The following is a 14,534-nucleotide window of genomic DNA, read 5'->3' as shown; positions in this document are numbered from 1 at the left end:
TTTATTCTCACACAGTTTGGCCGCACGCTCTGACCTTTCTAATAAATGCATTCATTCAGGATTTTTAACATCGTGAAGGGCAGCTGCAGAGATTTAGACACTTACAACTTCATAAGTTTATAGGTCAAACCATTACTCAGCAACTTTTTCCACGGTGGAGATATTCAGAGTCTGAGAATAAACATTACATCTCAAAAACAGAAAAATGTTGCTGCCATGATTGAGCCTGTGGAGAAAGTGACGTATGAAATCTGCTGAAGAGGAAATCTCTCTCCTCATGTCGTTGTCTCGTGTGTTAGAATTTAATCTGTTTCTTCAGGAAAAGTCCCCGAGCTCCAAGGATACTGGAAGGTGGCCAGTTTAACCACAGGCTGCTGCTGCCAGCCAGTAAAGGTCTTTGCTCAAGGGCACTGCGGCAGTAGCTGGCATTCTTCATTCAAACCAAGACCTTCTAGCCTTCACCAGCACAAACATTAATGAGTTCAGTTCACCTTCCTTACACCTTACTGAGTGAAGGTGACTGATGTATGTGGATGAGGGGGGGTTTGTTGGTTTGTGGCTTCCAGAAACAACAGTCTGAGCTCAGGCTCCTCTCTGTAATGTGCTGATGCAGCTGACGAGTCAAAGATCTTCTCCTCCAGACTGCAGGCAGCAGCAGGCGCTCAGCCCTCAGTTAACATCACACTCTGCTTTAACTTAGTGTGAGCAACGAGGCATCTTCCCATCACGCACCTGCTCTTTTCAGAACTACGGGACAATTCAAATGCTTTTGAAAAGGTGGTGAAAGTTGGAGAAAGAAACCAACATTGAGCGAAACAGGATGGAACCACAGTCTCTGGTGTCTTTGGGCTGGTTTGCATTGCTAGAATGATGTCCTACTACTTCTACTGATCTTTTTGTAGGGGTGTGGCTTTCTGTTCAGTCTTAATACACCTGTACATTGATAGAAAAGGTGGTTTGAAAAAATAAAAGCAGAACTTTGTGAACTCCTGACCTGCCCTCTTTATCAGTCAAAAATCTGTGTCCCTCTTGTATCGTAATGTTTCCACACGCTGCCTCCTAACGTACCAGTTTGTCAGCAGCGTGGAGTGATTCATGTGATCACGAGATGCTCTGAATTCATGAGGACGATGCTTGTCGCTGAGTCTGGGCGGAGAGAAGTGTGATGGATGAAGAGTCCGATTTAGAGGAAATAAAAGGCTGTCAGAAGCTGCTGTATCATCAAACCTGTTTCCGACTCTGACATTCTTCTCATGCATTTATGGAGAGAGTTTATTGCACCTGCTGGAAGTCGTTTCCCGGCTGTGAACTTCTGTCTCTCTTTTCCAAAATGGCAGCAGGCCAGCGCAAGACCTTTTCTCTAGTAAATCCAAAACTGATCAGCCGAAGTGTTGACGTGAATAAAATACGACCTGAGCTGCCCGCCAGAAGTGAAGATCCAGTGTCAGCACAGGTTGATCCATCTTTTCCTGCACTGCACTGACATCTGCTGAGGTTTATTGTGAAGGGGGGCTCGGTTCTGCGCGTCATGGTAACCACAGAGTTTACCTCCGAGGGCCGGATGCATAAACCTGTGCAGACTGAACTGACAGAAGCATGCAAACAAGAACGCAGATTCTTTTCATCACAGCTGTGGGTTTGCCTAATTCTGGTTCCTCGTTTCCAAACGCCTGTTCAACATCTGTTAGCGTGTCAGTCCTCGTGCCCACTTCACCCTTCATTAGACATGTGAATGAGAAAAACTGTCATTACACCCGGCTGTGGCCATTTAAAGCACCGTACCACTAATCCATCCCATCATCAGCTGTGATATCTCAGTCATCATCATCAAAGCTTCACATGTAGTGTTCATTACAAAGTGCTTCACAGTTAAAGACACAGTTGACAGATTATTGACCGGGAATAATAGCTTGAATGTAATCAGTCAGAGTAATAGAGTAGTAACGGAGTAGTGAAATTACTACAAGTTTAACCTTCTCATCGTCTCCACAGAACTGTGTGTACGCTGGTCTGAAGTCTGCGAGGCGACTTCTCTCACCGCCGTTCTTCTTCCATGAATACCAGTTTATCTGCATGTTTTTGTGCGTATACGTCGTTTAGACGTCTGTCCCCTGGTGTCACGTCGGCCATGTTCCCCTCAGCGGCTCAGCGGAAATGTGTGGAGGATTTTAATCTCCCACAAACAGGCCGCAGACCCTTTAAACCTGATTAAACAGCTGTTTGGCCACACATAAATCCAAGAGGTGTGATTTTTTGTTTCCACCCTCCAGTAAACAAATGATTAATACAGAGCCCTGCAGGTGTGGGGTTCTTCAGCCCTCCCTGCCAGAGACCAGAATGTCACGGCTCCACTTCAGGCTCATATTTATGGATGGTTGTTTTATGCCAGGGGTCAGCCTGATTGGACGGTTGTGTGATTTACGCAGTGATACATCAACTCAGGCCTTTAAAATGCAAACTGAATATGAACTCATTTAGAGGAGCGGGGGGAATCGACTGGAGGGGTCATCTATGAGGTGTGTATATCAAGTTAGCAACAGCTGACAGTTCTCCTCCTTCTCTGCTTCCTGTTAGCACGGTTTCCCCTGAATCCCCCCCCTCAGAATGAATTCACAGTACATTAAAAAATGAAAATGTCTAATTTCATGCCCATTTTTCCCCCCACATGGATCATTGAGGTTTTCATAGGATTTCGCTCCAGTGATTGATTGTCACTATTCTCAGCTGGAGCTATTCTGGTCCCTCTCTCCAGTCTTTTCTGGAAAGTGTACCTATAAAAAGGCCCACTAATGATTAAAGTCATTGGACACAGCGGGACAGCGGCGGTGCCAGATCAGCGCATTAATCTTGCTAATTAAAGTTCTGAATAATTTACTCTGCAGATATTTCAGATGGTTCTGCCTGCCGAAGTGAAGCCCGACAGCTCGACGGCTCAGAGGTCCCAAACCACAGGACACCTGGTCCTCACCATGCCCAGGGTACGTCAGGTGACGCGTCAGGCTGGAACACATGTAGACCACAGGCCACGAGTAGAGCACATGTTCCAACTGTCAGCAGCCAAAGTACTTTTCAGGATGTCTGGGAGTTAGTTTTTCTGGCTTGTTGAGGGTTTTTAGCAATTACAAACTGAACATTTAGCCACGCAAGCAATGTGAATTTAAACCTGGTGCTCCAACACCAGACGTTCATGTTCCCCAGAGGATGAATCCCTCTCACTCTGGCGACCCCCCGACAATTGTCCCAGCACTCTGATCGGATCAAAATTTGTTGCTGCCTCTGTTCCTCACTTCCTGTCTACAGCAGGAGATTATCTCTACGTTAAACTGCCTTATAAACACTCTGCAGCGTGCAAATGACTATGCTTTTAGAGGAGAAGATGGCCCCTCCCTCACATTAAGACAAAACATTCAGTCATAGCTTGTATATAGCATTGCTTGTTCAGTCTGAGTCTGCCTGGTTATTTACCTTATTATATTCTAACATGCAGTGTGTTCATTCAGAAAAAGGTTTTGCTTTGTGTTCTTGCAGTTTCTCAACATTCGAGCTTTTGGTGGTTTAGTGCTTTGTCTGTTATTTGCATCCTGTAGGGGGCGACGTCAGAGAAGAAACAGAATCACACGATCGTATTTGAATCAAAACCTAATGAGTCTCCTTGAAGGAAAACTTTAGAGATCTCATTAACTCGTGTTCTGTGATTGTTTCGCTCCTGCCAGTGAGGATCAGTCATTTCGTACTCTGGGGTGTAATGATGGAACTCTTTATCGTGTCTATAAAGAGAGACGGGTGCTGATGCTGCACAATTGGAGCTGCTAGTACTAATCCTCCATATGGCTTCTGAATCAACCTGCAGCAGAGCGCCAGTAAACAGTCCAGAAATGAAAGTGTGGAAGCTGTTTGCAGAGACTGTGAGCAAACACGCTTTTTTCTCTGATGTGTGTTTTTAGGCTAAAGGTGAAATCAAAGTGACAAAGACCGTCCCACGTCCACCCAGAGCGTGTCCAACCAGCTCGTCTGAGGACAATAAAAGGTAAAGATATCCTCGACGCCCGCTGCAGCTGACACCTGATGATCCCGGCGCCCTCAGCATGTGTGGACAGGAGGGAAAATGAACACGTTAGCTTTACAAACACTGATCCCAGCTTCTAACGCTCAACATCCAAACAAGGGTTTGGATGATTTGTCCTCAGCTTGTTAGTCATGTTTATCTTATCTGACTACTTCTTTCTTTTATTCTTGATCTTCCTGTCTTTATAATATTATAATACAATAGTTTTGACAAAGTAAGCAAGCGTGTATAAAAAGAAAATATAGCTTATAACAACAAAAAGCTGACGAAACGACAGAAAACATGCATAAAACAATGAACACAAAGACTTAAAACAAACAAAAAATGTCCAAAGCTGGCTGTTTCTGGTGTAACAGAAGTAAAATAGTACGAATTACTAAGTTAGTGGTATTAATGAGACATAAAGAGCTGTGGCCTGCAGGCGGCTGTGTGTTTGTATGAACTCATCAGAGTCAAGCGTTGGTCTCGGTTGGTCTCGGTTGGCCGCGGTGTTAGTCTTTGTTTGGCCTTGAATTGAACGTGCACATATTCAGATGCCTCTGGCTTATCAGGTCCCTGTTGTCCTAATTACAGGTGCCTGTTGTATTTTAAATGCTCTGCATGATTCACTTTATGGGCCACGTCGATGATAGCGTTCTCGCTGCTAATGACTTCACACTGGCCACAGATAACCTTGACCAGAGCTGCAGCATCACAGTCTCTCACATGCAGAATAATACTTTTACTGTGGGGTCTAGTCCCAGCTTCAGGCCTTCTGCCTCTTTCTGCTGTTATTTTTTATTTATTTTTCTCTTTTTTTTGGATTTTAACTCATGTCTGTTCTTGAATGTGACCCAGTCAGGGATCCCATACTGGGATATGAGATAGTTCTGCATCACTGATACGACTAGAACAAAAGAACAACGATAACATAAAGAAGTTAAATCTTTTTTTTGGACATTTCAGTTCCAATGTGATACTTCAGAATCAGCTTTAGTTGTCAAGTATGTGAACACAAGTTAACGGCAATTTAGAAAAGGGGCATCAAAGCTGGACAGAAATAGGTGAAACTGAACATTAAACTATAACGTTCATACATGAAAAAATAAAATAGGCGTATGTTTGCAGTAAATACATCTAAAAAACATCAAGCGAGAGATTCAACTCAAACTTTAACATGCTTTCTTTAGATTTCCTTTCACTGCTCTCATCCAGATACAGCTGGTCTGAAAGTATTATTGTTCTGTTGCTCTAGCTGTTGAAATAAAAGGTGCATTTGGGTCTCATGCATCTGATCTAAATGTGGAAAACGTATATTGTACATGTGGTTAAGATGGGCAGTAAAACTAGCAGAAAACAAAACGACAGATCTGCATCAGGCGTAAAGGGGAAAAGAACACTCAGGACTCGGGCGGCAGCAGTGGTAATCCAGCTTTATGAGTGCACGCTGTATGTTTAGCCACACTTGCACTGTGGGTCCAAGGATGGAAATGCCAGTCGGTCTGTCAGTCCACTTTGGTCCAGAGTGAAAGATCTCGACAGCTATTGATTAGATTCCTCTAAAATCTTCCAGACATTCATGGTCCCCAGATGATGAACCCTAATGACTCTGGTGATCCTCTTACCGAAGTGCAATGCTTAATCATTTGAGTGCTCCGTTAATATTGCTTAGCCAGCATGTTAGCATAGTGACATTAGCATTTAGCTCAAAAGAACACCGTGCTAGCATGGCTGTAGATTGTTGACTGCGGTTTGTTTCACAGAACCTTCTGCAAAGCTGTCATTGCAAACTGGTTTCCATTATTTCCTATACAGTTTAAAAATCAATGTGCAGACACGTGAAACTTGCTTACGTTACTCTTTTGAAGTACTGGAAGTTCTCAAAGTAGTAATAATAGCCATGGCTGGCACCAATACTTCACACAAGTCCGGTTTCCAACAAACACCCAGTACGGGTGAGGAGGTCTGGACATACCTGCAGTTTAAAGGCCTGAAAGTCCACCATGCTGATTTCCCACAGTACTGTAGACGCTACTACTTTCACTCTTTAAAAAAACCAAAAACGAACGAAATACAAAATAATTCCAGTCACTTCTATTTTCTACGTTCTTTTGTTTGTTGTGAAGCTAACAACACTGAAACTCGACACTTCTGGCAGAGGTTTCACATTAAAAGCCAAACAAGAAAAGCTTTGAGCCACAGGAAGGCTTTTAGACTGAAACATCTGCAGGAAGTGTTTCAACCACAGTAGCCTAACAACGGCCACAATAATCAGCAGATAGAAGCGACTGGAATTATTGCAAGCTAACGATATTTCTCCCAAAAACAGGAAGTCATAGCAGCAGTGACATGACTGTTGCTGTACTAACCAAAGTAGAGCTGTGGAAATGTACATTATCCTGAGTTTACCACGACAACGACAGGGAAACATGAAGGAAGTGTCGAGTTTGGGATTAACAGCAAATTAAAAAAGGAGCAGAAAAGAAAACATGAAAAATGCTTTACTGACAAATGATTAAAGTTCATTCTTGTCTTAGTTTGACAAAATAATGGTAACTCAAGCCCGCTCAGGGGCTTCTTCAGGGGCTTTCACCAGCATCTCATGGCCTTCATCAGCAGGACAAAGCTGTTGATCTGTCAAACTCTTTCCAACTTCAAGAAGGAACTTCTTATGAAACAGGGGACATTAGAACTAAAAACCTGATTTAACATCTGCTGGACAGAATACTCAGACTGTCTCAGCGACCACACGTAGGACATTGTGTGTTTTACTCTAAAGGAAGATTTTATGGCTGAACAGCTCTTCCTCTGTGGAGTCGATGGATCCGTGGCCGGCTCAGTGAGGTTTAGTTCAGGTTAGCTCAGAGCTCAGCGGCGTCACCTCTTAACGACCGCATTAGTCCGCAGTGCTGTTTAGCTGAGCTCACTTTCCCCTCCTTGCCTGGAGGGACACTCGTCACCACACTATCATCATTACCATTTTATGGGCGGGAGCTGCTCCTTGTCCTTCATCTGGCCCCATCAAACACAGTAAAGAGCCCCAGTGCATCCCCGTATCCTCAAATTAAACATTCGATAAAAATGCTAAGCTGCTTCTGCGCCACGACAAGGTGACGGGTGAGCAGCACCGCCGGCTGCTGACTTATTACATCATTTAATCATGGGGGCGACCTTTGACCCCAGGCTTACCCGCACATCCTACATTCAGCCTCTGGCACGGATGGAAATGGATCTGAAGGCTATGATTAGATTGGAAGTGGAGTTGCTTGATGACACGAGGTAGAACAATGTCTGAATTGTATCATGGAATGGAAAATCAAACATTATCTAAAAGCCACAGCTCGTGGCGGCTGAGATGACGTCCCAGGTGATTTTAAAGGGTCAGAGGTCACGGTCAACCGGGAAGCGAGCGAGCCTGTGCTGTTTTATTTAAGTCTTACATTTCCTACAGCTCTATAACTGACAAATCATCCAGTCCTCAAAATATCAGAGAGCACTGAAAAATGTCACAAGACGGAAATTTCCCAGAATTCAAGGTAACGTCTTGTTTTGTCCGAAGCTCTCAGGAGCCTGAATGCAGCGATTTAAAACCAGCAAATTCTGACGTTTGAAGAACTGGAACGATTTTTTTTAGCCGGAACTGGAACTTTGACAACGATTGGTGATTCATTTACTATTGATCAGCCATATTTGAGACAGTAAACCCTTTACAGTCAAAGAGCCACTTGGACCCGTTTCCCACAATAAAGAAAACCCTGGGACCCCGAAACCTTTTGACGTTTAAAATGAAATAACACTGAATATATGTATAAACAAACTGTAATGTGTTAGATTTATGAAATCAACGAACGACTGCAGAGAAAACTAAACGACATTTCTGCGTGCAACAAAAACATTTTAAACCCCGAAAAAAAGACGTTGTGTTGAAGTTCTTTCAAGTAAAATACTCAAAGTCTATTTGAGTTCTTTTATTTATGAAAAAAAAACCCCGCCAAACTTAAATTATCCACAAACAAAAAATGGCGTCTTCTCCATTCAGCTGTCAACCTGAATAATAAAAGGACTATTTCACTGAACAATGACGAAATATGAATTTATGCTAAATAATAGGCAATTAAAATGTTTATGAAATTTGGTTAATGTGATTTCTGCTCCTGAACGTCAGCGCACAGCGTCTGCACATCAGAGCTGCACACCGTCACCTTCATCTTTACACGGGATCATAAGCCGTCATCTGTCAGCGTGCACGATGTTTGTTTCAAAAACCAACAAACTAAAATAAAATACATTTTAATTAAATACTCATGAATTATTTTCAAAAGCCACAGGGAGCCGCATCAGAGGGATGAAAGAGCCGCATGCGACCCCTGCACTAAACCATCGTTTTTTATGATCTGTAGATGGACTCAAACAAACCACAATGTAGTTTTAACTGATCCAATGATGGTCAAAACTACAAAAATAAGGTTGTAATAAACCTAAATAATCCTTAAGATTTACTTTTTTTTCTTTGAGTGATTTAAATACATTCATTGTAGCTAACTGCACGTTTTGGGGGTCTATCACAGCCTCTTTATGGCCACAGAAAGGCTGAAGCTGGCCCCACAGCCTCTCATAATAATGCACGAGTCAACACTACCAGTAATAAATCGACGCGGCGATCGGGTCCCTCTGGGCTGATTCTTTTACAAAAGAATAACCACTGCGTTCAACCCCTGACCCCCTCCCCAGCCCCACCTCCTGACCCCTGCATCAGCCGGGCTGCAAACTTTACAACAAATGACTTTATCAATATTTCACCGTGCACGGTCTCCAGCGCTCTCATTAGAACACGCTCTTCGTCCGATGAGGAGGTGTGAACGGCAGAGACTCGGCTCCTCTGTTGACGGTCCACAGACCTCATTACCTGTGAGATATGATGACCGGCGGGCCCTTGCCTTGGGTGGCCATTACAGGGAGCCGCTCCGGACTTCCTAACCAGGGAGGGCATAAGTGGAGGGGCCCTGGACTAATGACTGCATCCATCTCCCACAGAGAAGTGCTGACGGTTAGGTTCACCCGCCCGTTACCAAGATGAGTATTCCAGCTAAACTTAGACCAGGCTCCAAGATGTTGTAAATCTTCACCCCCCTCCTCTGCTACACCTCCTCGTTTAAATTAATAAACTGGAGATTCATTTAGCCAACGTCGTCGGTTAAAGGAAACTTCTATGAACAGAATATATTTGCATCTGTTTTGGCCTCTAAGTCAAAACCAGGATCTTAATCGAAGGACTAAGGTTTGAAGAACCACGTAACGTTCCAGGATCAGCTAAATGAAAGGAAACCGCTCATCACACCTGCAGCGAGGGCGAGGTCAAATGATTCCTTTCAGCGTTGTTGCCAACATGAGTTTCGCCTTTGAGGCCGAACTCTTTTTGATGCTTTGCTGTGATTTGAGAAACGCGATCGTTCAGTGCTTTTCACTATTCTTCTTTTAAACAAAGACAAAAATGAACCCAAACTTGCAAAAATAAAAAAGTTGTCAACAAAATTATTAATTATTATCAACTAATATCAGCCAATAATATCTTAAGTTCACCGTAACGTTTGGTGTGAAACAACCAATCACTGAGCTTTAAATTCTGTTACTGCACCGCTGGCGGCAGGCGAGAGATACCTGACACCGATTTTACAAATGAGTCGACTTTCAGATCCACTGTGGTGCCTCGTTTGTTCCCCACAGCGAGTCAGTGTTCACAGCCTCCAGGGGCTTTACAGTCTGTACAGACTACAGCCCCCTCTGTCCTCACACTGTCCTTTCAGATGAGGAAAAACATAGTAAAATGACAGTTTGGACGATCAGGATGACACACTTATGAGTAGATTGTAAACATATATGAGGAATGTGGATCCAGGAAGACCCCCTCTCCACCGTGGAGACCAGCAAGAGGACAAACTACACAAAGACACAAGAGGCGAAGCTCACGCTCCCCATGAGGTCCAGCTGAAAGTTCTGGTGAAAAGTTGAAGTTTGCCTTTAAAGGCCTCAGCAGAGTCCGACTGTGTGACGTCAGGGAGGGGGGGATGGGGGAAGTCTTCTGAACTTGCTACAGGTCTGACTGTCCCCTCTAATATCTGAATCATGTTTGGAGACTTTGCTTCCATGTGTGGTTGGCGTCTGCCTCTGGATGTTGTTAACGTAGGATTTTTCCTCGTGACCCTGATTTCCACTTGTTTTTTCTCTCCTGCAGTTCAAACGCTGTCTGGTCACCGTGTCTGTTACACTAAACATATCCAATCTTAGAATAGACTCTCTCCTCCTTCTCTATCAGCAGGAAAATGGACTGAATTACTTTCCAGTTTTCTCCAGCCGAGCTGTAATTTTCCTGCAGAGTGAGTTGGCTGCAGTGGATGAAGGCGGGCCTGGAAGTGTGCGTACATATACAGAATATGTCCTCTGGCAGCTTTATTCCCCTCTCAATAAACAAGTGGCAGAATGGACAGAGTGATGAAGCAGCTCCTCCTCCTCCTCCTGCGTCCTGCTGCGCTTTATTATCAGCTGCTGTGCAGGAGATTCAGTTCATAGCATAGCATGTTAACGCTGCAGCTTCATTATTAAGGCTGATTTCCCTAATTTTCAGGGTTTAGATGGTGAGACAGATTTTATCCCCGGATGAAAATCTGATGTTGATTTTCATTTTGTCGCTGCAGCGGCTGTGGAGCAGTCCATCGTATGACATTATTGGATGGACTTCATGTTTAGTGTAAAGTAGCAAAAGTTAGCATGCTAACACGCTAAACTAAGATAGTGAACACATTAAACATTATATCTGCTTCGCATCAGCATGTTAGTCGCTAGCATTGTGAGCATGTTTGCATGTTAGCATGTTGATGTTAGCTTTTAGCTCAAAGCACCGCTGTGCTCTGCTTGTGTGAGTGGCTTTAACATGAGCCACACCGAAGGATAATAACTGATCTGTAGTAGCGGGACATTTTTCTACGGCCATATATATATATATATATATATATATATATATATATATATATATCATGTTCACACACACACACACACACACACACACACACACACTCAGTAATCAGAAGGATCCCAGGAGAGGATTTTAAAATCATCCCCACTCACAGCTCATCTCGCTGCGTTGAGGCCTGCAGGTTAAACGTGATAAATTGATTAATTGGTAAATGGACCAGCTTCATTGTTGCGGGATGGAAGTGATGCGTTCAGAGGCAAGGTGGGATCAATTTGATTTAATGGTGACATTGTGTGGCAAAGTGGACCATCACCCCCCTGGACATGAATTAACGGATGTTATTCTGCTCAGGAACAGGCCGCACTGAACTCAAGAAACATCTGCATGAAGTCGATTCATCTCCGCTTTAAAGTCTCATTATCGCCACAACAAGCGATCGATTTTAAAGGGGGGTGAAGAAGTGAGAACTTTTTCTTTCTGTTTCATCGACTCATCAGCAGCAGAGAGAGCTGACAGACGCACAAACACAGCAGCCGAACAAGAACATCATGTATTCATGACATCACAAAGGACACCAAAGATAATTTATGTCTTCCTGAGATATTAAACATACTGAATCTGACATGTTTGTTATTTCACAGACCTACAGGAGCCCGACAGACGCAGGTATGAGGCTTCATGCAGTATAACACCCAGACTGGAATGAGTAGAGCCACAGTCATATTTACAGTTACTGCGCCTGCGTACCGTATATCACACATGTTGACTTTGTACAGTCAGTCACATTAAATCTTCGGCGTCTCTGCACCAACATAACCAAAAGAAATGACAAGTGGTTTATTTCACTTTGACTTTAGAGTAAGTAGGTGTCAGTTAATCCTTTTACACTTCATTGACGAACACGTGTTGATTAAATTAGGTTAGATAGACGGTAACTGTTCACATTTACTTCTCCTGAGCACGCTTTATTACTATTAAAATTATTTGTAATTACTTCACTTTTGAAAAGCGCATGTAATTTTAATTTCTAATACATTTACAGTAAATTTTTACAAGTACTTTTAAACACCACTTAAAGTGCTGCAGAATGAGTATATTGAAAACATTAAAGTAGAGCTTAATGAGGCTGAGTTAGTGCACTTTTTAAACGTTTCTGTCAAACATACTTTAAGTTAACCACAAACAGAAAGTGTTCATGACTTTTCTACACTTAAATGATATTTCTAATAAAGTAAACTCATGTTTGTCCTTAGTTCAGCTGCGTCTTCAGGTGCTAATCAGTGGACGGACTTTTAATGGCGTTCGGCTGATAGAGTAATTGGACCCTGAGTGACGACTGCCTCGTTAACACATTCAGTTTGTGGCTGTTTTCTGTGTTCATTCAAAAGACACAACCAAACAAGGTCCCGCTCATTGTGCCATTAGTGCAGGTATCTTTAAACTGCAGGTAACCATAGCAACAATACTGAGCCTACAGGCTGCGTCACACAAGGGTTAAACTGACCAGAATTCAAAAGCGTCCAGTGCTGTCAGCGTTATCGCTGCTGACGTGTTTCTCTCTCCGATGTTTTAACTCTGCAGGAAGAATCACGTTCCTGAGAGGCTGGAGGCGGACCCCCGCCAACGTACGGCCATCGACCTCGCCAACATCGTACCACGACAGCGCACCAAAGAAGGGCCTCTAGAAACACCCGGAGCCGCCCCACCTACCAGCACAGGCTCCTCTGAAGGGTTCGTGGATGACCCTGATGTCCCCCCACTCATATAAGACTCTCAGAAATGACATTTCCAGCTGTAAAGACAACAGCAGCTTCTTCCATAGTGTTGGAGACCAGTAAGTCTTGTAGAATTAACTGGAGCTTTAGAAAACTTTGTGTTTCCTGTCACAGCTCACTACCAGAGTCAATAAACCTACAAACCAGACACGGACACAGTGTGAAGATCTACATTAAATCCTGATGCGTTCCTGTTTATCTTGTGCGTTTGTAAACCTAACATCATCTCACACGGTGAAGTACTATTAATAGCAACCTAAGCTATTCAATTCTGATTATCTAGCACTGTCTCAGTCTACGACCAGTCGAAGCTTTAAAACACGCCACAATCACCCATTCACACACACGCCGACACCAGTTTGGGGTTTAGTATCTCGCCCAAGAACACCTGGAGTCACGCTAATCGCCTGACCTTCTGACCGTCGGACACCTGCTCTGCCTTCTGAGCATTAAAAATGAAAAATGTGGAGGAGTCCTGTTAAAAATCATCTTTGATGGACAACTTTTCAGCGTTCGGTGCTGCAGACACCGTCGAGTCGACTCTAAAGAAAAGCATTTGTTAACAGAGAGTCAGTTCAGTGTCTCTATCAGCCAGAAGGAGAGCGACGACAGGACACGAGGAGAAGGACCTGCAACAGAGGTCCTTTCCAGGTTCAGCCTCGTAAATAATAATAATTATTATAAATAAATAAAACTGATGTTGCTGAACTGAACGTTCGGGTGAAGCTGAGCCTCGCTGTGAATCCAGTGAGGCTCCTGATGCTGCTTTAGTTTGATTTCTGCTTGCAGATGATTCGTTGTTGTCCTGCAGCTGCAGCTGGAAGAGCCGCTCAGCCGAAAGCTGGAAAATCAATCGGCCTGCTGTGGTCTGCTTTGGTTTGCTTTGGTCTGCTTTGGTCTGCTTTGGTCTGCTTGCCTGTGGGCCTTGTGTGTGTTTTGGAAGCCGTTGTATTTTTGCTCCGTTGTGTTTTCCTTTATCTGTGATGTCTGACTGAGCCTGATCCTGAACCCGTCTCTCTGACTGAGCCTTAACTTCCTGTTCCTGTGTCTGACTGAGCCTGATCCTGAACCCGTCTCTCTGTCTGAGCCTTAACTTCCTGTTCCTGTGTCTGACTGAGCCTGATCCTGAACCCGTCTCTCTGGCTGAGCCTTAACCTCCTGTTCCTGTGTCTGACTGAGCCTGATCCTGAACCCGTCTCTCTGGCTGAGCCTTAACCTCCTGTTCCTGTGTCTGACTGAGCCTGATCTTGTTTCATTTGACGTCTCATCGTTAGCATCGATTCAAACTGTAACTGCTTAAACACGAGGCCTCTGATTTCTTAGCTGGGGGGAAAACCTTCACTCTTATACTTCTCTGTCGCCATGGGGACCCTCCTTCACACCTGTCAGGGTCATTCACTTCCTTCCTGTTTAATCAGCCCAGAGGTCAGAACCGGCCTGCAAAGAGTCCAAAGTCACTTTCTTATTTTCTGTGTGATCAAACCCAGAGACACAAAGCAGACCCTGAACCACCTGCCACCTCCCTGCTCAGTCATCTGTTTCTAATCTGTCCAGCTCCATCGCTGCCGCATTGATTTCTGTCTGTTGCCATGACAACAGATGGTCCCACTCGTTCTGAATACGCAGCGACTCAGTGTGTCGACCCGGGTCACGCAGACCTGACTCTGACTTTCTTGTTCTTCTTCTATTCCGGCTGTTCCTCTGGAACCTCTGACGCTGCAGAAACAGGAGCTTCAGGTTTCTC

At 44.0% G+C, this 14,534-nt stretch overlaps 1 protein-coding gene across 1 annotated transcript in view; it reads left to right on the top strand.

Moving 5' to 3' along the window:
* Positions 1 to 12,783, top strand: part of dnaaf11 (dynein axonemal assembly factor 11) — a 29,284-nt gene extending 16,501 nt beyond the window's left edge. Inside the window, exons 10-12 of the mRNA XM_041948381.1 lie at positions 2,883 to 2,978; positions 3,945 to 4,027; positions 12,597 to 12,783. Coding sequence (XP_041804315.1) covers positions 2,883 to 2,978; positions 3,945 to 4,027; positions 12,597 to 12,783 — 366 coding nt within the window. The remainder of the gene's footprint in view (positions 1 to 2,882; positions 2,979 to 3,944; positions 4,028 to 12,596) is intronic.
* Positions 12,784 to 14,534: the final 1,751 nt, after the last annotated feature.

This window comes from Chelmon rostratus, chromosome 12 (assembly GCF_017976325.1).
Source record: "Chelmon rostratus isolate fCheRos1 chromosome 12, fCheRos1.pri, whole genome shotgun sequence".
Lineage (NCBI taxonomy): Eukaryota > Metazoa > Chordata > Actinopteri > Chaetodontiformes > Chaetodontidae > Chelmon > Chelmon rostratus.
This window is presented reverse-complemented; position numbering and strand designations above follow the sequence as displayed.